Consider the following 27,941-nt stretch of genomic DNA (forward strand, 5'->3'; position numbering starts at 1 on the left):
TTTGAAGGGTGAGTGAGCCAGTGTAATTACAGGCACAAGCGACATAAGATCTTAGTTCCCAAGGTCGGTGGTGCATTGGCGATGTAAGCGATGGTTTACATTTCTTACAATACGTTCTATCAATCTATGAGCGTTGGTGCCCACTTACTATCAGGAGGCTCATACACTCGTCCACCTACCTATGTTTAAAAAAAAATAGAGTTGTTAGAAAAAAATATAAATGTAGAAACACAATTCTATTGTAAGTGGGCTTGAATGACACTCTTAAAATGACAAATCGAATTTTTGTTTTTCTTTTATGTGTAGGCGGATGGACAGATGGGCCACTTGATGGTAAGTGGTCACCACCACCCTTAGACATTGGCGATGTAATAAATATTATTCATTACATCGTTAATGCGCCACCGTCCTTATAGGTAAAGATGTTATGCCACTTTTATCTGTGGTTACACTGGCTCACGCACCCTTCAAACCGGAACGCATCAGTACCAAATACTGCTGTTTAACGGTAGAACATGGTGAGAGGTACCTACCCAGACGGGCACAAAATACCTAGTAATTTAATAATAATAATAATATCCTGGGACATTTTTCACACACGGCCATCTGATCCCAAATTAAGCTTGTACAAAGCTTGTGCTATGGAAACCAGACAACTGATATACTACATATACTACTTTTCTTTTATAAATACATACTTATATAGATAATTACACCCAGACTAAGGACAAACAGACATGTTCATGCACACAAATGTCTGTCCTGGGTGGGAATCGAACCCACAACCTTCGGCGTGAAAGGCGAATCTACCAACCACGCCAACCGGCTCAAATTAAGTAATTTTGTTTTACTTAAAATTATATTTTGATTTTGAAAACAATTTGCTCTATGGAAATTGGCTCCATTAGGATAACCTGAGATAGAAACATAATCGATAGACAATCCTATATAAAATATATACGGAATGAAACGAGAAATAATATTTCGATGTTATTTGCAAATTTAGATATAACTCCTATCCGATTACTTTTTTAATATAATCAATTTTGCAAACACTTAGCATACACAATTATGAATGCCAGAAATACCTTCATACAATATGAACCATAGAGTATTTTTGTAAAAATTCTAAAATAATTCAAACTCAGATTAAAAAGACACTTTAATCTATATGGTCATTGGTAACCCATTACCATTGGTATTGGTCATATATGACGCACTAACGGTCCAATGAGCGTCCAGTATTTAGTCTAAAAATAAATATAACTTTGATCAATGTTTTGTAACTAGAATTTGTAGAATTGGTAAAATAATTTAAAATATTCTATATTTATTGTATACATATAATATACAATAAAATAAGCCATCTGTACTAATATTATAAATGCTAAAGTGAGTTTGTTTATTCTTTTGTTATGATTTAACGTCTTAACTACTCAATTGATGATCATGAAACTTTATATACATGTTGCCAGGGGTACAATAAAGAATACCCGTTTGCGATTAGACTTGTGACGGGGTCATTGCAGACACAGTGTCCTCCTTCCTGACGTAGACGGTATCTTAAGCCGAGGTTTGGCTTCACAGGAGGTGCCGTTAGGACACACGTATTCTGAGCCCTTAAATGGGACCCCAACATCCGGCTGATTATCTTAAAGACTCACCCCCCGCCCGGTGACGCTGTAGAGGCCATTTGGGCCAGCAGCAAGAAGTCAATTCGAAAAAACAAAGAACATTGGGTAGTTAACACCTTCCGCCCCCACCCCCTTCTCATTAGCAGTCAGAGCCGCGGGCGGAAACTAGTGATAAAATAACCTCGATTTTCCTGTGTTGCTTTAATATTGAACAATAAGAATATATTTGGATCCAATATTAAACGACGTTTTTCCTTAAATCCCATTAAAATAACAATACCCTCAAGACATTATATTTTTATTTGAATATAATTTAATTAAAGTATATAATATATATATACATTTATATAACTCTTATGTCATTGCATAAAATAAAAATAAAAAATCTATATAAATGAGCAAAGACAAAATAGTTGTCTTTTTTGTCAAACTCAAGGGAGATTAGCCAACTGCGCAAGACATATTATAGTTGATTGGACACACCCAAACACAAGTGCACTCTCTATTCGCTAGCTCTCATAATCCGATGGGACGGCCATCCCGACAATATCCCGGGACGTCGAAACACGAAGACCTCCAGGACCCAAACCCTAGCTGCTACTGAAAACCTTGACAGATAATCTTCTATCGGTTCGATACGCAACTTGAATCTAGACATGGCTACTTCCAGGCGTATCAGGTAGCCACTGGACCAATGACGTAGCTAAGCAATGCCATTAAGTAAACAATAAGACTTATGGTATGCGGAGATATATTCATATTGATTCACGACAAAGACATAAAGACACGTACACACACGCGACTTATTGCAGCGACACTATCGCACAATGTCGATTAGCAGTCGATTTGTTGAACATACGAAATTTACATAATTAAAAAAAAAAAAACGAAAACTACTGTTGCAATATTTATCTCAGTTCGATATGTTGATAAATAATTGTCTATTTATAAAAAGAAAAGCATTAACAGTGAGTCTGATAGTTACAGAGTGCCGAAATATATTGCAATTTGTTTACATAATTGATTTTACTAATTACATAGAAGAGCTTCTAATATTAAGTGTGTAATAAATAATAGAAAACGAGTAAGTAATGGGGCTTGTTCGAGATGTTTTTATTATTACTATTTACTTCTAAATTGGTGATAGATTTTCGACAATCAAAAATCAAGCTTAAACCTCCCAAATGGAAAAAAATCATTATTCAATTTGGAAGGTTTTCTATAATTAAGATAGTCGGACGGGCAAATGGCCAACCTGATGCAAAGTGATTACCCCCTCCCATAAACATGTGCGCGGTAGGAAATATTAACCATTCCTTACAACGCCACTGCACCACAAACCTTGGAATTAAGATATTATGGCACTAGGGACTAGTGTCTGTAGTTACACTGGCTCGGTCACCCTTAAAACTGGACCACAACAACTAAGTATCGCTGTTTGGTGGTAGAATATGGAATGAGTTAGTGGTACCTACCGGACGAAAGTTTAGTAAAACTAGGAAATATAAAAATTGCAGAACAATTATTATCGTACGACTTCTTATATACTTACATTTTAAAATGCTGTGGCGCAACACTATCGCTTCAAAATGTTACTTAGTATTTACACCCTAAGACGTAAGTGATTATAGCACTTAAGTGACGAACGCCTCAAGTCACGTTTTACTCACGACAGTGCGATTGTATTACAACGGATTCTTTGTATTAACATAGATAAATAGAGGCGGTAACATAGATAAATAGGAAATTCAAATAATGCATTGCATTATTTGAATGAAGTTAAGCTAATAATAATTTATTAATTCCAGCTATACCACTTCGGAGAAAAACACTATTTAAATATACGTTGATCATTAATTAAAAATAATATATACAAAAAACTACAGCTTCAGAAATACAATACATATTTAATTGTTTTTATAATACTTATTAAGAACGTAAACATAAACAAATCCAATAAAAAAAAAAGAAAAAACTCATTGTCAAATTCCAAATTCATATTTCGAATAGAACTTCATTGAACGGATATTAAAATTCGCTCCGACTCATTCAGCACCGGACGCGATTGGCGCGAACGCCATTTTGAAACCACATTGTGCCCGCGCATAATTAAACTAAGTAATCTACCATATTAGAGGAACTTTTGACTCATCCTTGGCTTTTGGACTGTTTGCAAATTACATTCCGTCTCTTTTTCACATGTTCGTTTGTATATTATTGTTCCTTTTTAATTGGTCATACGTTTTACGAAATAGGCTCGGCTTTGCTTCATGTAACCATAACCGTAGCTGACGAGCGTTTGTAATAATGAAAGAAGGCGTTATTATATTCTAACATATCGTACAACTAGTATTCGCCCGCGGCTTCGCACGTAGGGGTTCGAGCAGCTCTAAAAAATATCCTATGACCTTCCTCGGGGTTCAAGCTCGCTTCATACCAAATTTCATCAAATTCGGTTCAGTTATTTAGCTGTTAAAGCGAAACAAACAGACAGTTACTTTCGCATTTATAATATTAGTAAAGATATTGCGCTGGTGTCTTGTGCAGACAGTTCTGTGTGGGCTGAACTTAATCGCCACATATTAATATTAAACAAAGTATGTTGTATTATTGTGGGATCGCTGACTAATTACGCCCACAATGCTTGCTTTTCCTTAGAATTGTTTAAAAGGAACACCACACATCACTTCATATAATTACACTACGCAACGTTAATACGTTAGTAACAGTTTAAAAAAAACCCACTGCTAGGTTAAAGTCTCATCTCATTTTTAGAAGTTTTAGAGCTTATTCCATCACGGTGTTAATTAACTAAAAAATAATAATCAATATCTGCTAGGCGATCGCGGCTAATTCAATCATAAGTCTACTAGAGATATTCATTTATTTTACTGTACTGAGGATTAAGTTAAATATTAAATTCAATAGTTCAATTATAATACCAAATATTCAAATAATAACAAAATACTACTAAATGATAAATAAGACAATGCAAAATTGTAAACAAGTAGTTTTCGCCCGTGGATTCGTCCGCGTGTTATGCGAACGTAAATCTGTCTGTTTCGATTTCACGGCTAGAATACTGAACCGATTTTAATGAAATTTGCTCTGAAGTAAGTTTGAACCTCGAGGAAGGACATAGGCTACTTTTTTATAACAAACCCCCAATAGCAATATTTAAAAACCCAGAGAAACCGCGGCCGAACACTGTAATAATAAATTCTTGACATAACTTTTTATTCTTGTTTAGTAAATAAGGTCAGACGAAAGACAAAACAGGAAAACAGGATATAGTTATTAGTGATATCAGTGCACATGTGGCTACGATGGTGCGGTAGTAGAATACGTGTATATAAATAAAGGTATCTAGAACGAAACTGCAAAGCCTTGGATTCAACCCAGGTTTGGGGCATTACTAAAATGAGCAATTTTATTTTATATTTTTATATATTTCCGGGAGGGCAAATGACTACTCCACCTGATGGTAAGTGGTAGAAGAGTGCAAACTTCACGCCTCGTTTAAAGGAACCCGCGTTGTAAGAGGAGGGAGATGTTTTTGGAAGTGCGATAAAGAAAGGAGTTGCCAAATTTCTTTGTGCGCGATGGAATTGATGTCACAGCAAAGCGGTGACATCGGGAGCCAGCGTAGACTTATGAAGGAAGGGGGAAGCAGGAATGAAAATAAAATGTATCTCAATGGAAGATTGCTGGTTCAAGCCCGGACTAGCAGTGCTATTCTGTAAGAACTAACTTCATTACTCGCTCGGGAAATGTTGACAACCGACTTATGGTGATATATTATTTTGATGCGTGTATTCATGAAATGTTATGATAATTAAGGTCAATATCGCATATCAGTTTCTGACATTTCACGACGGTTTTTTTCGATGATTTGCGAATTTAATCTGACAGAATGTACTAATTATTTTTTGTTCATAATTCTCGTGCTCGGCGGTGAGGAAACCTGGATGTATCCGGTGAAAATCTGCTAAATTTGAATCCCCCAAGTTACATTGGAGCAGTATGGTGGAATCACCTCTGATACTTTCTCCTCAGCACCCTAGCCCAGAAGTGGTAAAACCAGACATTTATAAACTACTACTTTACATTACTTTAGTGGGAATGGTCGGTCAATACAACTAAAGGCAGAAGAGATTTAAAAAGTTTGATTCTAAGACTACAGCTTATTGAAATCATTCTCCATTGAAGGGCTACTTAAGTAGAGTTGATCCAAAGCAGTTATCCAGCTGGTCGCCTATCTTACCTCGGGATAAGGTATATGTGGACGAGGGTCTCTCCTTGGGGCGCGGTATTGTGTGATGCGGGGGATGACGAGCGGTGGTCTCCTATCCCTCGAGTACACTTCGCATTCTTCCGGGGTGATCCACTGAAACAAAGAATTTTTTTTTTTGAAGTGTTTTATATGCATATATGATTAATTTTGCAGAAATGTAAATAAACACCATTTTGAACTCGTAAAATATTTTATTTAGTAATATTTTTTAAATTTGGCGAGAGTAACGCCAGACAACGAACTGATAGATTTTCTAAAGTAAATTATTGTTAAATGCTTTAAAATATGCGTCCTATAAGAACTCACTTCTCGTAACACTCAGGTGTTAAAAGCTCGCTTACGGTGCTACTCTATTTTGATACGTATATATCATTTATATGTTATAATTATGAGGTCAATGTCTTATACCACTTTCGGACGTTTCACGATCGTGTTGTGCAGTAAGCAGAAGTTTCAAATTTGTTTTTACAGAATAGCGGGTAATTTTTTGTGCTCGAAAAAAGCGAATAAAAATAGTTTTATAGAAATGTTTAATAAAATTATGACTTTCAATTCAAGTTATGTTAATTCTTTATTTTTGTAGTTCTATCGTAAACATTATATTGGAAACGTCTACATGGGTAGGTATTGTTCACAACCGTAAAGGATAATATTCCGATATTCCAATCGCTTCTTAAGGGTCTTTGCATAACCCTGATGATGATGACTTTTAGGTTCACTATTAACAGATTCCAATAAATTATCTATTTATTCAAAATAAACCTCCAAGGTGAAAATTAATTAACTGGTCCATATAAAATAATGAAGATAATAAAACTTTATGTATATTTGTAGCAATGACATTTAGAAGTCAGGGCTTGACTCGGACGTGTCCGGTCGTATGACGCTGTCTGCTTATTAAAATTTCAGTTCCGGGTTCGATACGAAAACATACTTATCATAATAATATGCAACTTGTGCCTGCAAAATTAAAAAAAATATATTGCAAAATTATGTTTTCTGTGGAATGATATTGTAATTATGCTATATGAAAATAATTTTAGAGCTGCATACAAACTTCGATATACAAACTTTTTTCCGAAACGAAGATGAAAATAAAATTATAATTTCTCATGCAGAATTATGAGCAACCTAAACAAACTGATCACGCATCATAGCATACATAAATTCCATACAGTTATTTGGGGGTGACATGAGTTAAAAGTCAATTGTATTATATGACGTATTAAATGGAAGGGATCCTTATGTATATTGTATATTTCTTTGTGTAAGCAGCACCCAAACAAGGCTGATATGTCAAGAATAAAAATAAATATTAATATTTTGTTGTCATAAATATATAAATAAATAATATAAAAATATATAAATTTAAAGAAAAACATTACCAAAACCTTATTTCTCTATCTAAAATGTAAAGACTCCATATTTTAGTGCCCGTAGTCAGACACAAGTTCCACTTATAGTTTACAGAAAAAAAAGTTTAAATTACTACGGAATACGGAAAAGCGCTGATAACGAAACCCTCTCCACAGTCTCAACGAGTCTCCAGCTTCCAATTGACCTTTTTTCATCTTTTAATTTTATTAAAACTTAATAATTGTTATACTTAAGTACTATAGTTATCTATTTTCATTTTAAATAACGTACATAATATTTGTCAGTTTATTTATTATTACATTATTCTTTAAATTTTACCAAAATTTTAAGAATAATGTAAATTATTTTAGATGATAGGCGAACGAGCAAATGTCCCACCTGATGGTAAGTGGTCACTACCGCCCATAGACATAGGCATTGTAAGTAATATTAACCATCGCTCACATCACTAATGCACCACCAACCTTGGGCATTAAGATGTTATGTCCCTTATGCCTGTAATTACACTGGCTCACTCACCCTTCAAACCGGAACACAACAATACCAAGTACTGCTGTTTTGCGGTAGAATTTCTGATGCGTGACGAGCCAGACGAGCTTGCACAATGCACTACCAACATTTAAAAATTATATACTAATTAAAATACAAATTCTAATAAGTTGATATAAAAATTCACAAACAAAAAATGTCTCTTCCGTATCCGGCCGAGGTTGCCAGTCTATGAATGAATCATTGAATATAATTTTCGCAACCGGTTTCTATTAGAGTATTTGGTTACCTTGACCCATCACAAATAAAATGACTAAGATACAACACCGTGTGGGCTTTGCTATCGAATGTGTTGAAATATTATTCAATAAATATCAAATAAATAAATTTCTGTATTATTAATATACTTACATACATATTAATAGTAAAAAGTTTGTTTGTGGGTACTGCGTTTGCAAAATGATAACATTTTCTGCCTTATTTATAAAAAATGCTTAGCGATTAGTTAAACAATGCTGTTTTCTTCTTTCGAATGTCAAATCAATGATGACAAAAAGAGATAAGTCAGTTTTTAACTAAATATCCGATAAGCAACGCTTATAAGCTAAGGCTGGTAATGAATAGAAATTAAAGTATTTTTTTTATCTCTTTCAGCCTTCGCGTCCCGTTTCTCGCGTGTTTTGGGATGTCATCGTTCCGTTACATTTGATTCTTAATAACATAACTAAATTTATTTATCTTTTAGTAAATTGTAATTATAAGATATAAATATAAAAGACTGAGGTAAATATAAGTCAAAAAAAAATCATCTTATGAATGTTTTATAAATAATAATATAGTCATATAGAATTATTAGAACATATAAAATGTTTTTTTTTTGTATCTGTATCTGTACATATGTGTTGTCTGTGCCTTTGGTGTTTATTTTAATTTACATTAATGTTTTTTTTTTAATATAAATATGTTTATTAACAGCATCACAATCGACGTTTCAAAATTATAAAACTTTTGACGTCGTAGAGTCTAGAAAATTACTAAGTAAATACTTATGAATTTAACCATTCGGTATTTTTTTTATAATACTTATTTATGACAATTGATTCGAGCAAAGGCATTTTTTTAGAGACTTAAGGAATTAAAACCTGTATGTATATATGAAAATAAGAACCATATTGCATTAAAATATGTTTAATTTTCATCACTTATCTCTCCGATACTTGATTCCTGATTGACCTCAAAGTCAATGTAAATGAACGAACCATTCATTCATTGATGCTATCTCCTTCCCACAAACGCATCGTTAGCGAGGTGCAACGGAGACAGCGATAATGCAGGAAATGATGGCAATGAGAGATAAATTGGAGAATGAAAATGGGTAAAACGATAATTGTTAAAGACAAACGTGTGATAAAATTGTCTGTGAGACTGTTTGTCTATATTGTTATTTCCTAGAACTTATTTATACACTAATTATGTAAATATTCTATAACAATGTATGTTATTTACATATAGGATAAGATTGAATTTAATTTGCATTTAAGTGGTAAGAAGTAAATATATATACACACTGCATATAGTTTAATTTAGAAGACAATATATGATTTTTACATTACACAAATGTGCGCACGCGCTAACTAATTGTAATACACTTCCAAAGCAAAAGTCAATATAATAAATTGACAATTATTATTATGTAAGTAAACTTTATTACACATAATAATTTAAATTAATATATATATATATGTAATAAAACGAATGTTTGTATGTGTATCCTCTATGCGTTCATCAACGAATCATCCGATTGTGTTGAAACTTTTGTGAGGTGTTCCTTTTGCGTCGCCAAACAAAAAAAAAAACAAGAATTCAAGAATTTATAATACTTTGTAATTTTGTCATTCAATATTAATGTTTATTTTTTAAATTATAAAAATTTCGACAAATGCATTTCGATTTCGTATTAATTAGGAATATTTTAAAATTTCGATAAAGAAAGCTATTTATTATAAACGAATCGTATATGTACCGGAAATGTCGCTCTAATCAGAATATCTATAATTTAAAAAGTTTCGCAATTGAAAAATGAATTATAATAACAAATTTAGCACATGAAAATTCAGTGGTGCTTGCCTGGGTTTGAGCTCACGATCATCGGTTAAGATTCACGCGTTCTTACCACAAGGCCATCTCGGCTTTTTACTTGTAAACTACCAAAAAAAAAAATAACATCTTTTATCTGTTCATTTTTGTAAAACGATGATCTGAATCAATTCATCCAGTGTTGCCAATATAATAAATTAACACGAAAAATTGTACTTATCCTAAAATCCAGAGTAATAACATTTCTAATTTATAAAAAATATATATAAAAGAACGATGATGCTGTAAGCTGCCAACTAACAGACTCCGCGTTGCTTCTAAGAATTTCTCAACAGTTACTTTTATATTATAAAATACGTAGACTTAAATAAACCTAGTTATAAATGGTTTTTATGGGTGGTATAAGTTATTAGTTGTGCCTTGTTTTTTCGAATGTTAAATCAATGATGACAAACATGTTTTTTTTCACTGAGTACGGATTAATTAACGAATACTTTTTAATTTAAATAATATTGTATTAAATACAATCGAATTACTCAATTGCGTAAATAATTATCTAGAATATTAAAAGATGTCTTTGCAATATTATCATGATAAAATGTAGAATTTATTCAGTGTGTTACAATTTTTCTTTCCGTACATATTTTAACACACTATATCTAATTGGAAAACTAATTACCATACAACGAAGTTAATGTACCGTGGTGAAGGTAAAATGCGTTTCAACGTTCGCCATTTTGAATTTTCAATCAAATCAAGTCGTGAATATTTTGAGTAATTATGCAATTTGAGTACTTATTTATTAGCTCCTCATTTAACGTAAGCGTCGAAATATTAATTAAACAATTTGAAATTGTCCTGCTTCATCATGTATTTCTGGGAAATTGAAATTATTGAAATAATGGGAATTGTCAGCCTCCCACGACGGAATATCATTAGTGGGGTCAACTGACATCAATAGAAGCAATCCATACTAAAATAATTCAAAGTTTTTTTTTAAAATCACTCATACATTTTTTTTATAGAATAGGAAGGTCGACGAGCATATGGGCCACCTGATGGTAAGTGGTCACCAAACGCCCTTAGACATTGGCATTGTAAGAAATATCAACCATCGCTTATAGCCAATGCGCCACCAACCTTGGCAACTAAGATTTTATGTCCCTTGTGCCTGTAATTACACTGGCTCACTCACCCTTCAAACCGGAACACAACAATATCAAGTATTGCTGTTTTGCGGTAGAATATCTGATGAGTGGGTGGTACCTACCCAGACGAGCTTGCACAAAGCCCTACCACCAGTACAATTACCAAGATTTGTTGACTTAATTAATATATATATATATATATAAACAATACGATATAAGAAGCTATTTTTACGTACAAGACACCGATGCACTTAACTTTAGATACTAAACAAATAAACGGAACGTCAAAACAATTAGGAACACGCTTTCAAATCACGAAGTTTGGTTATGTTTATGATGCCAAAGATTATACAAAATCTTTTAAAGGTATCATAACGTAGTTGAGTAGGTGATCATCCGCCCACTTGATTTAAGTTAAAATTAAAATGACTAATTATTCGATAAGACATATTAGATTGTCACTGTTTAACATCTAGCAAATGTATTGAAGCTTTAAATTGGAATAAAAACGACGTAGATCTTATACGAAGGTTCAGGAATTTAATTATTATTATTTAAGAAAAGAAGGGTACATAACTCTAGAAATTAATTAAGACATTCAAAGTTACCAAATCGGCTTTCGCTACCAATTAAATTAACTTAACAAGATCGTCATGATGTTTATGGAGTTGGATATGGATATGAGTTATTTTCAATGGAGATGAACCGCGCAAGAGAAACTGTAATGCACAAGTATAATCCCACACAGGTGCACTCTCTCTTCTTCTACTCTCATAATCCGGCAAGGGAGTGGAAACACTGACAACTTCCAAAATCCATACTGAAAAGATATTGATAGAAATATCTAATAATAAAGAAATAATTAAAATTTGAATCTAACTTCCGGATTTTCAACCGCATAAGCTTGCCACTGGACCAACGAGGCGAAATTAATTATGAGGTCATTATGTAAAGTCCCTATGAGGGAACGACTAGACATACAAAGAATGAAGTTACATTCTTTTATCGCTTCAATAAATGACTCACGGGATTGTGTTGCTTGCAATAATTATTAATCTTGGTTTTATAAATGATGTCACCATTGAGGTCACACGCTGGGCGCCGAACAGACGCTCAATATCGCTTATTTTTTTATCTGTTTGTATTTACGTCGACACAAACTCAATATACACTTAAGTCATCATAATAAACTAATAATCATTATAATTTTAATATTGTGTGAAATATAATATAGTTTTTTTTATTATAGGTATTGATATACAATGACTTAATGCGTAAAATATCTCATACTTCTCAATCCTTAGAAAATGTATAAGTCCAATGGAGCGATGAGTTAGTTATGACGTTTTGTTAATAGCTATTAATGATGCCAGTAATTAGTGTGATGACAGATATAAGTGAAATAACTTATATAATTTGATATATGAGATAAATTATACTTTTCACAATACCAAGCAACAACTCAATCTAAACTCTTTACAATGTAGAAACTTAAGACTATTTAGTAATAATGCGTTCAAAATAAGACGAATATTTTATTCACGAAATATGACTTAATTAACTAAATATATTAAACCTCCTTTACAAAAAAATTCAAATCTCTATACAATAATTAGGTATACATTTATAATACTTTCTATCAAGTAACTACAGTAAAGAGAGTCTTAAATTATATTATAGTTACAGGAAGTTCTATTTTTACAAGACATGACGCGTGCCACAGATAATATTTACGTGCACAGATTAAACATCCACCGTATCCGTATGGTTATATTTCCTTTATGGTATTAAACTATAAAACATGGGAAGCTAAAAATGTGAAATAGTAAAATTAGTGCGTTTAAATCTAAACTTAATTTATGCGTCCAACATAAATCAAACGGTTTTGAAAGCGTATTTCTTGCTAATCGTCCATTTTATAAACATCAGATCTTCAAAATTCATTAGACCGTTTTCGTGTAGTTATAGCTGCTAAGGCAGTGTCTATTCATAAAATATTTATCAAATCTATTTGTTTATTTATGAATATATACGAGCTTGCATTCAAATTTTTGTTACCCAATGATTTGAAATGAATTTTAAACCAATATATTACATGTAACAAAACATTCTAGTGTAGTTTTTATAGACGGAGTAATTAAAAATCACGTAAACAAACAAGTGCGTATTGACATTACATAAATATATGCAAGATGCAATAACAAACAGGCATTTAATAAATGTTCTGAGCGCATAATAATTCTGTGAATATGAAAATGTGAATATTTAATGACGTTTTTGTGATACAGAGTATAAAGTTGTTGGTGTTGTAGATTTTTATTGCACACAAACCGACATACATATCCAGATTCAGAGGTACAGTAACAGCCTGTGAATGTCCCACTGCTGGGCTAAAGGCCTCCTCTCCCTTTTTTTTTTTTGAGGAGAAAGTTTGGAGCTTATTCCTCGCTGCTCCAGTGCGGGTTGGTGGAATACACATGTGGCAGAATTTCAGTGAAATTATACACATGCAGGTTTCCTCACGATGTTTTCCTTCACCGTAAAGCACGAGATGAATTATAATCACAAATTAAGCACATGAAAATTCAGTGGTGCTTGCCCGGGTTTGAACCCACGATCATCGGTTAAGATTCACGCGTTCTTACCACTGGGCCATCTCGGCTTATAATTATTAACTTAAATATTAATTAATTATTAACCGACATACAAATCCAGATTCAGAGGTACTGAGAATAAATCAAAATGGTAGACACATAATGTACATCTTAAAACAAAATGGCAAAAAAAGAACGTATAAATAATTAAAAAATCCTTTACTAAGTAATATTACTAAACAAACAGATAAACATTGTTATTAGCGCAGCCGCGAATATTAGTATTGTTACATATATTTTTCGCTGCTAAGTACTAGATAAATAAAAAGATATATAACAACTTCAATGCACTTAATTAAAAATATACAAATGTTACGGATATAAAAAGAGATAAAATGAAATTGCATACAGATGCGGCCATAATCACATTTTGCAATCTTTAACAGACAATATCGAGTGTATTGAGATTACGCTTACTAAGGTTAGTACCAATATAATATATACTGCATAATATATAGCTAAAAAAATAAGTTTTTCATTATTAACTTGGGAACTAAGATTTTATGTCCCTCGTGCCTGTAGTTACATAGTATATTGATTATTGTCTCACTTACCCTTTCAAACGAACACAGCAATACTGAGTATTGCCGTTTGACGGTAGAATATGTGATGGTAGAATGTGGGTGGTACCTACCACCACTAAGTCCAATTTGGATAACGATGTCATTATAACACATAAGAGCATTGTTCTTATAGGTATACAATGTTATAAATGCAATAATAATTATTAAAATAAATAAATGTTATGAAGTGCATTTTAAATATCAAAGTCTAAAGGAAAGTGAGTCATTGTACTTGAACAACATGACCTAGATAAATATCGCTTGATTTTGTTTCTCATAAACATTACATAGAATACCTACTAAAAATTAAAGTTTTGTCATAGACAAGTTCTTATTAATATTTATAAAAATGGCCGTTAAAACGCTGTCAATAAAAATAGTTATTTTTTAACTTATAACGTATTTCAATGGCAGAATGAGTAAATATAGATAAACAATTGACCCTAAATTGACATTATACAATTGGTCTATATCTAAAATAATCTATGGTATTTATTATGAATTCAAAATAAACGTTTTGAATGTCGGCAAATTGTTATCGAAACTTTAAAAGTGTAATTAAAGTGTTGCAGAGCTATATTATAGCTATATAATAAAATTAGCAAGGACGATTTCAAATTAAAGTTTGTTAATCTTTACTCTTTCTACAATTGGAATGAGCTTTATACTTAGTTAAGATTTTGACTTCACAAAAACATATTCTCTTACAAGATGTCCAGTTGTAAAACAATGAAATGAAAAGTTTTGTATAACGGAGAGATTGTGGATAGTATATAATCATAATACGATCACCATTGTTATAAATTCACACGCTCAGGCCTTTTGTTATAATTAAAAATTATGAAACTTTAATTAACGAAGCATTGAGAACGAACTTATTCTTTTTGAATTTCGAATATATTATTTACCTCAGCTGATATTTAAACAAATCTGTTGAATAGTTCGATTCGAACAGTATTAAATTTCTTGTATTTTTTATATTTATTAAATACATTTTTTGACGAAATTAAAAAGTAAACAACAGGCTGTAAATGGCCCACTTCTGGATTTAGGTCTCCTCACCTTTGAGGAGAAGATTTTTGGAGCCTTTTCCACGGCGATGCTCTCTCTAATGCGAGATACACATTATTTATCTGTCACATGCATTTCTTACGATGTTTTTCTTAACAGCGGCTTCAAAAACGTATTTTTAAGAAAATAAAAAAAATACAAATAAATTTTATTGATCAATCGACGTCTTTTTTTTTAATTCACCACCTTTAAAATTTTAGTGAACGATCAGAAGTTATAAGTATGGCTACCGCATAATAACTGTAAAATCTACAAATTCGCTCTTAAATCTATAAACGCTGCAGTAATCTGATGGTCTATAAACCGAAATATAAAAAGATCATTCGGTTTAAGGTAAATTTAGGTCAGTTTTATTGGATGCCAGTTAACCGCAGTTTATTATCGACACTTTCTAACACACTAAAAGAGTTTGAATTCCAAAATGGCCGCCGAAAGTTTACGCGCCATTACAGAAAAAATAATTAGGTTAGATTATCAAAGGAAAATTATTTTTAAAGTTTTTCTTAATTTAAACCATTCGTATATGTTTTCATTTATTTCTTTAGTAAATAAATCAAATTCAAAATTACCGAAGTTATGGGACAAGAGTTGCTTGTATAAGTATTTAAAAACGTTAGAAAAAAATGTTACCACTTGCAAAAAGTCGATATTTATGTTTATTTTTTGCTTATGAATAAAGGTGAAGAAATTATAACAATGAAACGAATTAATTAACAAACTTAAGGTGTTAGATTACTAAGCAGGTGCTAATTATGTAATCTAGGCAGGCGTGTGGGTATTCAAGGTACAATAGCTCACCTTTTATAGACACTAAATGGAGGTTAGAAATTGCAGCTTACCTGGGCGTCTGTCTGTCTGTGCTGACTACGTGACTGTCGACATTGTTTATAATTAATTTATTTAAATTCAAATTTATATGCAAAGATTGATCGAAGTGTTTTTTATTTTAATTTTAATAAAGAAATCCAATTCAATGCAAGGATTTTGAATGTTTTGTCTATGCAAGATTCTTCTTAATAATTGATATCAAAGATTAATAACAGCATTTTGAAATTCGATTTATGTAAAACTCTAATTTTGTTCAGTTACTAAGTATGTTGTATTAATATATACGTAGACCGGAAGACTAAAATACGTTTAAAAAAAACTTCAGACACTAATCAGTGATTATTGCGACGGCATGTGCTGTGCAAATGTGCATATGAGCTTGTAAATTATCGTCAAACTAAATCTTATTTCATATTTATAATTAAGTGTTGACAATAAGTATGTTTCGAAACAGTTGAAAATTTTTATATTATCTGCGAACTTTTACCACTTATTCAAATTACTAAACATGTGTTTACTTTTTTATTTTAACACACACTGACAGCCAAAAATAATCCAAGTAGTTGACTATACTTTATTAAGAACAACTTTAACATTATATACCTTAAATGGGTAATTATAACATGTATAGTTTTTTTATTTTAACATAACCATATAATTAAATACATAAATAAAGGGGGATCGTGTCAATCCAGATCTCTAATCATTGTGATAAGTCTGCCTTTGTACACTTTTTTTTATACGTCATGAAACCAAAAAAAACCCGTAACAATATTGGTGTGCCTGATTAGTGTGTATATCATACTTATCATCGGGTATAGAATTATAGATTATCTTTATGGTATGCACGTGCATCGTAACATAAACTGACAATTGACACGTGCAACCAAACCAAAGCATGTGTATTATTGTATAAGTCTAAAATGAGAAAAAGTCTTCAAACATTCAAAGACATACTTGTTGGTTTAGTCTCAAGACTATAAAGAACTTTGATTAGTTAAGTATTTAAACCTTTTTCCCTCGAAACGAAATCAATAAAAATAAAAAAAAACATATTTTGTAAAGGGTTAAATATAAAAGAAATATAAGCTTTTTTCTCGTCATCGTTTGCATTTTTATATAAGCCCTTAAATTAAAAAAAAAATAGTCACTGAACAAATACGAAAATAAAATATATCACGTATTATTTTGAAAACGAAAAAAAAATAGTAGAAATTCACACAAGGAATATTGAAAATATTTCATTACATATATTTAAATTTTTAGTTCTAAAAAAAATTAACAGGTATTTATTTTATTTATTCGACTTTCTTAAAAAAATAATAGTTGCCATATCAATAAATGCTTAGTACGTCACAAATTTCATAATATTTACCAATGTTTATGTTTTTCCTTACCATCTCAAATGTATTTAAGGATTAAGTTACTTCCATGAATTCGATAGGACGGAGAACCATGTGTCATACGACTGTTTGTTTGTTATGCGTTTTTCTGTAACTCTGTCGCCGATAATTTTGCTTTACAGGAATTGTCTATCAAACTCTCCGTTTAGAGGATGAGTGACACAGTAAAATGAATCATAATGTTTACGGCTATAGAGTCGCAAGGAGCTGTTTATATTTCGGAGAGGCCCTTACTGTCTTTTAAATTTTTTCAATGCGTTGACCAAATAAAGAATTGTTTTTATTGATTTCCAGAAAGTGGTATGTCCAGTACATGACTAGGTATATATACATATATAAGACGATTCTGATCTTTTAGAGCAGGATTCATTGTAGATCTAAGTTGGTCCCATCTCAAAGTATTTATATTGGACATTGTTAAGTTATTTATATAAAATGTGCTTTTTTATATTTTTATTTCATAATCATATTCAAACCAAATCGAATGATATTATCAAATACATTAGTAATTGCGTTTTAATAGACATATTAACCTTATCGTCTTCAGTACAGGGCCGAATTAGGCCCAGTAAAGTCAATGAACTCTCAGAGTTACTTCTGCCCTTTTAGAGATTTCGTACAAATTTTGCACATTATTTCCCTTATAAAGTCATATTTTTGACAAAATAATATCTAAAGGAGTAAAGTTTAATAAAAATACTATAACATGAAATGGTGGTGAGATGCTTAAGCATTAGCATCAGCATTAATATATATAATAAAGTATATATATATATATATATAATAAAGTATATATATATATATATACGTTTTGTTTACACAACTTACACAATGAATATAAAATTATACCCTGTTTTCGCGAGGCGTTTTTACTCGATCATTTTTTAAATCGAAAACGAAAACTATTCAAATTGTCCAAACAAATTGAAGCAACAAAAATCACATTTAAAACATATGTTTTATTTTAAATATTTTGTTGGTTAACTAAAATTGAACCATGTGATTATAATCAATTTATAAATAAAATAAAATTTAACGTGGAACTTAATTGTGGAAAAGACTAACTACTGAGTTTCTCACATTCTGTTCCAGCGGTAACTTTACATTTAATATAAACTTGTAAAATGTCAATTTAATAGTGCTTGCAAGAACATACTTGAAAGTATATTTTGATTTCATTTGAAAGACCATTTTATCTGTTTAATTCGGCCCTGCATGATTTGCATCTGGTCGCTGGTGTCATAAACTGAAAACCATTTAACATTATGATAAGCCGATAATATTTTGAGCAGAACAAACTAATTTCAGATAATCTATGTGAAATAATTAATTCGTGATATATAAATGAAAGAAATGAAATTTTAAATTGTAATTTCAACACACAGTTTGGACTTTTAACAACAGAGAGATAGTTATCTTTGATGAGTAAGGATTCTGGAAACGTTTGTGATGCGAAACACTAAGCCATTACTATCTTCGACTTCGTTCAAATTCATTGATCTTACCGCACCGAGACAAATTTTATACGATTTTGAGATTAAAATAACGTGTCCTGAGTATACCATACATCTTAATTTTGAGTGCAAAGCAAGGGGTAGAGCTAGTTACCCAAATCATCATAATTTGCTAGCAATCTGGAGGAGGCCCGAGTGCTCTTCCTGACTGCATGGAAAAATAAATTGGGCGATCTTAACAGCCTGACGAGTCTGCTTTTTCTGGCGTGTATCTGGTTTCTTGTTATCAAATTAAGAGAATGAGTGTTTAAATAACTAAGTAATTGCTAAACAAGCTTAGTTAGATCACGTCCTTTAATATCAACATGAAAAAATATAAATAAAAACTTACACATATAAATCCGATTAAAAAACAGGGAGTCTAAACAGGATATATGTATGTAAATAAACTAATTGCATTCGATTAGCATAAAAATGTTGCTATTTTCTACGGAACCCAGTCAAGAAATTACTCGTTTATTTTTTGCAACCAGTTCACTCAACCACATTTCTAGCTCATTAGCATTACAAATAACACTGTATGGGCTCATCAATGCATTGTGAACCGATTTTTTCATGAATATAAAGCATCTATTATCATAACATCGAGAGTTTTTAGGGTTCCCCAGGAAAAAAGTCCATAGATTTCGACATGTTCGTATTAGTTCTGCGTCAGTTCTGGTTAAGGTAAAAAAAAAAACAAAATAAATCGAATTCATCATTAAAATAGATGAAACCTTTTTGGTAAAAATGTCGCGATTTTCATCTAGTGGTTTATTATAATTTAAAAGATTTCAAATGTAAGATTTCGTATTTAAATACTACATATATATTGAATACAAAATCGTCACTATAAAGGTACGAGCTATTTAAATTCTAAATTACGTCCATAAATCTACATGAGGTCTTTTATAATTTCCCGCCAATAATTCATTAAAACCTTTAACCGTTATCTCTGTATTTCACAGATAAATTATTATAAAAAGACGTAATTGTTTTTTTTTTATCTTACTTTATTACTTAGATAAAGTTAATTGATTTATTAGGTTCAGGTCAAATGCTATTAATTGTTTATTTGAAATTATTTCTTTTATCGTAATATTTTGGGACGTAGGCATTTTTTTAATTTATACTTAAAATATTCTACCTTTAGCTTATAGTGAAAAACGAATTTAAAAAAAAACTTTAACAATGCAAAAAAGGTAATTATATTTTAAATATACAGAACGATATTGTCAAAAACTAAGGAATTTAACAAAGTTACAATATTAAAACTAGAATTGAATTCGTTTACAACTTTATTGCGTGATAGCCGATAAATTACTTAATATGTTACGAACTACTTTTACGTGTTTAGTTTTTTTTTTTAATAATTATCATGTTTTTATAATTACACGTCACTTTGCCAAGTTAAGTAACAGATAAAAAATTACATATTTAAAAAAAGTATCTGTTGAAAATCGCTTGCGCGTGATATTTCAAGCAGTTTTAATTTTTTTAGTTTTTTTTTTTGTTGTTCGTTTTCTATTCTATTAAAATAAATAATTGATTTAGAAACGGTTTTGATATAATTAGGAAGTTATTTTATATTTTTCTAGTATTCATATCTCTATTCATAATAATGTACACCTAAACAAATTAAAAATTAATATCACCACATAACACTTATACACTAATTTTATTATAGTATTTAAAATATATAATACTAACTATACACAGTATGTAATGAAATACCTCTTTAATTGTTTTTGTAAATATTTATACGATATTGCGCCATCTATTATACATTGACGGTACTATAAGAGAAACCATCACGATAATACCAAAAACGACTGAATAAAATCAATTCAGAAATGAGAATAGAAGTGACAAACGAAAGTAATATTTTTTAACCAACCACGCCAAACAGCCACAATATTCTTTTCACAAATAAAAATGTTACCTTCTTAAGGTTTATTAGTAGTTGTAACTTAAGATAAAAAAAAAACAACCAACGCCAATAAAGAGTTTGAATATAAATCCTTCTTTGAGGTTAATTGTTTGCGGACTTATAAACCTTGCTTAGCTGTTTAGTTAATTCCTCTCTTTCTACCATTATTGAAAAACGAAAGAATACACGGTATTGTTTAACTTATCACCCGTTGAATGTTCATAAGTAAGGCCGGTAAGCTTTAACTTTACCAAACAATACTATCTCTTCGGCAGCTTTAATCTTTTTACCGAAACCCGCTGTCAGAAAAGTGAAGCAGGTATATAAAGACGAACAGTCCTATTGTAAGAAATAACATTTATGTGGTCGTAAAACTATAAAAATAACCCTCTACATTATTAACACAATAGATTTTGAACGTAAAATGAACTCGGACAGTTGTAAAATAATTTATTTTGATACAACAAAGTATGAAATTCTAAAGTAATTGATTAGTTTAACGGATATATTTTATTATATAATTCCTATCTTTAAGTCGCGTCCGTTTTGTCCGTTTACGTAGAAATAGCATAGAAAACGATTTGAAATAATAATACCCGGAAATTAAGAAATGAATAATGAACTGGAAATAATAATTGTGAACTATAAAACAACTAAAGAATCATCAAATTGAAATTAATTTGACCGAACTTAGTTACTTATTTTCCGGGTCGCTATGTTTTCCGTTAGTTAATGTTATTAATTAAAATATATTTTACTAGATAAACCCGTCAGACGCCTCTATATATAAACCTATTGTCATGGAACAATTGAACGCTATAGCGGTTGGTCACAGCGCCACCTAGCTGCGAGTTACAACAAAATAGCTGTTATACAAACCACGATTAAAAAGACAAATATGCGCCATTTTGTTGTATCATTTTGTTGTAAGATTCGACACAGAATAATATCTGAACCTAAAACCTTGTAAAAAATATTACACAATTAATTTGTTTATTATTATATAATTCGCACACATAACTTTAGCACATGTCATATATTATAAACAATGCAATCTCTGACATCTTTTCGAGATAAGCTTAGAAGTTATTCTGTAAGAGCTAATTTCATATCTCTATATGTATACATAATATAGTAATTCTCTACAAACATTATTATATATAATTTCGATGCTTGTATCTTTTGTTTTATAATTATTATTTTATAGAAAATTTTGTATATCAGTTGAATTACATTTCGTGTTTGTTCTTACAGAATAAGTCTACTGATAAGATTTTTTTTTTTTAACGAAAGCAAAATCTTTTTAAATATTTCATCGGAGTATACTAAGATGATGCTGAATAGTAAACGAGGCCAAGAGCCGACCCAACCCACTAAACACACGAAATATTGCTTTGTCTAAATAGAGACAAATATTAAATTGCATTTTTCATTGTGTGTGCCTTATTTGTTTGGCATCGTGTAAATTGACCATTGGTAGTATAGTTTATAATGCTTATTAAGAAAGATAATTTAGTTTTTATAATTATGATTATATAAACAAAATTACTCATTATGAAATCATTTTTAATAGCGTCATTACGTTTCAAATTTGTGACTCATTTGTATAATTCTTAAAGAATAATCAATAAACTATAAACGTCAACGGATCGAAAACATTCGCATATCAAAGCGAAGAGGACGCGATGCGCAGTATTTTTTTTTTATTTGACAGATTATAAATAGTAGGTTATTTATAATCTGTTTCCCACTTTAAAACTTTTACAACCATTGTTGACTATTTGTTTTTTTTACCCTTATTTTAGTTATGGTACTAAATTTAATTGTAATTAAATAATTTTAGCTAATTAATTAGACAGTAATTAGTCTCGTTTGTATATATAGGTATGGAGACTAATTACTCTCTAATTAATTATATTCCCGTTATTTATTTATTCATTAAAATATAAAGTATAGGTTACGAATAATTTGTAAAGATTTTTTTTTTAATTTAATTTCAATATTGCAGTCACAGGCAAATTTATGCATTCAAATAAATCTATGGAATATTCTTACTTTTGTGATAAATATATAATTAAGTTAAGAGTTAGATTAATTAGCATATAGCAATATAGTAATCCCCTCCCGATTTCAACGGAGTCCTAAGCCGAGATCCGGCCTCACAGGAGGCACCCTTAGGACGCCCGTCTCTCTTGAGCCCTGTGTGGCTCCCAACATCCTCATGGCTGAGTTCAACTCGCCCATCCCGCCCGGTGACGCTGTAGAGGCCAATAAGGCCAACAGTATTACACATTTCGAAAAAAAAAAAAAATAGTAATCATATTTAAGTGCCATAAAGATGACATAAAGATTATTTTGAATTTAATAAAATTATGAAGATATTTTGATATTATCATTAATTCCAAATATTACGAAATTTATCTTTTTTTTTAACTTTTTATATTTATTCAAAATATATTAAACACAGCAGACGTGTGTAACGCCGGTAAAGCCGATTGGCGCAGTTGGTAGATACTTTCACGACAAGGTTGTGGATTTGCGGGTTTGCTTCCCACCCAGGACAGACATTTGTGTGCATGAACATGTCTGTTTGTCCTGAGTCTGGGTGTAATTATCTATATAAGTAAATAAAAAAGAAAAAGTAGTATATGTAGTATATCAGTTGTCTGGTTTCCATTATACAAGCTCTGCTTAATTTGGGATCAGATGGCCGTGTGTGAATAATGTCCCAGGATATTATTATTATATAATAAAAATTTACTATACGCATTTATAAAAACAGTAGATCAATATTAGATCAATATTATATCACAATGTATTATATTTGTTTATTATGAAATAAAATATAATTGTTAAATGATCACGTAAATATTTGCATTTAATAACAACAGCCTTTTTATGTAGTTACTACAACATTAAACGGAATTAGAATAGAAAAATTCTTGAATTTTTACTTTTATTCTTTTAAAATATTAATTCAAACGCAAATGAGTTGAATTCAAAACCTTTATTAAATATAGAAAATTTTGTCTATGGTAAAGAGTGTCCAGTTACCCACCTATCGACCAATTAGTTCCTGTACCTTCCCATGGGAACAGAAAAGTTTATTTTCATATAAGACAAAGAATTTCAGAGCTCAATTCATCTCAATCATCGGATACATGCATGTTACCTCACATTGCACTTCACAGAGATTCATTGTAAACACAAACGTAACACTTGAAAATCAAAAGGTGATTGGCCGGATTTTAACCCGCGACCTTCTTTTTATGATCCACGTGCCGTATTCAATGGGCTACCTCTGCACATTGTACGATTATACATAAACAATAACATCATTAAAATTACAAAAGCGTTTTTATATAAAATACATAAAAAGAGGGAAGAGTATTGTTTTTACACAAGGAAAATACTAATCATTTTTGATTAATATCATAAAATATGATAAGAACATGATATAAAAAAAAACCTAAAAAAGTATTGATTTCTCAAAGTATATTACAATTTCGTTCAAACAAATTCAAAACGTTATAACATATGCATATAAATTAAAATGTTAACAAACCATTCAGATATTCTATTCTCAATAAATTCTATTCTGCATTTCGAAGCAGTGGTAGTGTATATTGATCTTGTAAATAATGATAAAATGAGGCTGGACAGGACAATCGATCAAGCAAATGACTATAGTACCCACGGGAAGGGATAAGAAAACGTTAGACGTCCAAAAACAAGATTTGAAGACTATCTAACCTTGGGATCATATTGGAGGCTAAAGGCACGTCGAAATGCGCGACATATTATAATTTTCTCTTGATCCAATAATTTTCCACATAAGTACCCAAATTTCGAAAACAAACGGCTTTATATAATTATATAATAAATGATGATGAAAGATGCTTCTAAAATCGGTTGTATGAGTCGAGTAAAGTATATTTTGGTTTTGATTGTATAGTAGAAAATAATAAAGACGCTAAAATTTGACGAAATGCTTTTCGTTAGTGAGGTTTACAAATATAAAATTGTAATCAAACATTTGTATAGACATGAATAAGCTAATAACAATTAATATGAAGGCGTTTCAAAGATCTTTTTGGCGACAATGAATGGCTGAATATTAATGGGCAGCCATTACGCGTCGTGGTGATTTCCTTTAACGATGGATTGATTATACGTCGAACTGCGCACGCGCATCAAGGTTTTATACTACCTTTATTTTAGTCGTCCTACTTTGTAATTTTAATTATTTTTATCTGTGATTATAAATTTTTACTGTAAAACAGTACTAGATATGTTTATCTAATTTTTGTATAAAACAGTAGACTTAAATAACCGATAGTGTCTTTATTATTATGACGAAAGAGTTTTATATTGAGAAAAAAAGTTTAAAATATATTTAAATATAGAATATCTAAAGTTTTTTTTTTATATATACTCATTATCTCTGTTTCATACTCGTACCATCGTATATGATGCGTACCACACAGATCAATTACACTGCACTATCATATTTTACTAATAACATATACAGACAATAATAAAACAACAAAAAAAACGAAAACCGTTTAATAATTTCGATATTAGAATTAGACAGATAAAAAAAAATACGCCACAAAATATTACAATATTGCCTATAAAATATAACATTCAAATATATTGAATGTAATAAAGATTAGGTTATTTTTATATTAATATTTCAAACTCTATGAGTTTGAAAAAAACTATTTCGCAAACTCTATTAATATATAAATTAAATTCATTTCGAATCTGTGGTAGTATTACCTTTTTTTCGATAAATAAATATAATTGAAGAATAAATACTTTTATCTCAATGGTGTTGTTGGGATTAATAATAATTTTAAATCCTCAGAGTTGTTGATTTATACCACAACAATTGTGTCATGTATATAAATCTAAATTATACATATACAACAAATATATATTTCTATATACATATGCTATATTTATATCAATAGAATTAATAAAAATTTTTTTTTTTTTCATTAATCATTTTTAGATTTGTTTTGTAAAAAAAAATGATTTACACTGCTTAACATAAGGAGTATGTATTAATTAAATGTTTATTTTTTAAATAATATAGTTAACTCACCTCATCTTCTTCGTCGTCATTGTAAAAAGGATCCAACAGTAGATTCTTCCAAAAAATCACATCTGGTGGGACGGCATACGCATCGTGATCCCTCAAATTCGCGTAGAGCGGACTCTCCCTGCCTACACCCTCGGAACTAGCACTGATCGAACAACTCTCGACCTCAACACTGCCACCACACGAGCACCCTTCGTCCGTATAACTATAGCCATATTCAATTTCTTCGTAAATATTCTCGTCGGTGAGAGCGTCGCGTACCGGCTCGTAGCCGTCGTCGCACGGCTTGTCCGGTGTCATAGCGTCGACTGACTCGCACCTGTCTCCCACTTCTTGTAACGCGTAAACAGAGAACGGCTGAGGCGAAAAATCGCTCGCCGTATCGAAAGACAGGCTCGATATTGTCGCCCTTTGCTGCGCCTGCGACAATACGCGACGCAATATCTCGTCAGAGTTGTGGTACCCGCTGGAATGGGACCATACGGCCGCGTACGGTTCCTTTGGCGCTTCAGGGTCGTTATTATCGACATTGCACTCCTTGTAGCTCCAGCACGTGCTCTCGGAATCGCTATCCGATTGGTTTATCGATTCCATGTTGTCTCTGATCTCGACGTTGTCGTACGAAGGCGACGGAGTCCTCATTCTTACTTTCCGCGGCGGTACTGGTGGCGGAGATTTGCGTTTTTCATCAGTCACCTTTACACCTGTTGCCGGCGTGCTTGTCACAAACGAGACATCCGATAAAGTCGAATCACAAACACTGCCGTGAACAGACTCACTGTTTTGATTTGGCACTTGTTTTGGTTGGTCACTTATCACTTTGTATTCTGTTTCGACGAAGTTACTTTGGTTTATTCCCTGCAAACACTCATCAAAAATATTGAGGATGCTTTGGGAAACTTCTTTTTCGGAGGGCGCAAGATTTCTTTGGTATTCATCTAGCTTGAATATTTCCTTGCCTAGTTGGGAGAGTATCTCATCGAAGGCGCAGTCCGACTCGGTGTCCTCTGATACGATGGACGGAGGTCTGACGACGATCAGAGGGTCGTATTCTTCTATAGACGCGCGTATTGTCGTCAGCCATGCGATTACCGGCTGAGCGGAGCGGTCGCGCAGTGTTTCCACTACGGCGTGCGGTATCCAACTTGTGACCTCACACATTTTGCCGTTCGTTGCAAAACACGATAACCGGTGTATGAATCAACCGTGGGATTCCGCGAATGCTCGTCCCTTAACACGTCTCCGCACCGTTACTGCGTTACAATTGAACTTACGAGACCGGTCCGCGATATCGGCGACATTTGCACTCGCCTGATTACTTATCGTGATATTTCTTCCTAATGTAAACGTTACGAAAACATCCCGTGATACCCATTCTGACCTCCGATAAACATTCGCAACTTTAATCGTTGCGCGATAGAGAAAAAAAAAATAAAACACAATTATTATTTTTTCAAAATGTCAAAGTGACATTTAGTTCGCGCGTTTTTCCTCGAGATGATATAAAAATGTAGCGGTACGTCCGCGCGCGCCCCGTCCGCCGCGATAGTGCTGTACCGTCCAACAATTAATACGAATCGTTCATTCTGAGCAGAGTCTGTGACCGATATTCCACGTTATTTCTGTTGCGGAGCGGAGCGTGGCGTAACCGCACTAAAAACTAAAAGCAAATGCAATGTGCATTAGATAAATGAAACAGGCGCCGGGACGTACGCATATCTACGTGTATGAAATCATACGTCACCAACCGAGGCCCGCTACTTTCATATATATTTTATGTTATCTGTGTTGACATAACGCTACCTTCGCTTCACTAATGTGTAAAGAACGAACAATTATTTGCACAGAAAATG

The 27,941-nt window shown here is 31.7% G+C and overlaps 1 protein-coding gene across 3 annotated transcripts in view; it reads right to left on the reverse strand.

Annotated features, from left to right (window-relative positions):
* LOC126775422 (rho GTPase-activating protein 27-like) overlaps positions 1 to 27,941 on the reverse strand; it is a 126,245-nt gene that overhangs the window by 19,181 nt on the left and 79,123 nt on the right. For 2 of the 3 annotated variants that reach the window (XM_050497355.1, XM_050497353.1), the window contains exon 2: positions 5,899 to 6,021. In XM_050497355.1, coding sequence (XP_050353312.1) covers positions 5,899 to 6,021 — 123 coding nt within the window. Of the gene's footprint in view, positions 1 to 5,898; positions 6,022 to 26,091; positions 27,691 to 27,941 lie in introns of those variants that run through there. The other variant, XM_050497354.1, reaches the window with a different exon arrangement.

Source organism: Nymphalis io, chromosome 18, assembly GCF_905147045.1.
Source record: "Nymphalis io chromosome 18, ilAglIoxx1.1, whole genome shotgun sequence".
NCBI lineage: Eukaryota > Metazoa > Arthropoda > Insecta > Lepidoptera > Nymphalidae > Nymphalis > Nymphalis io.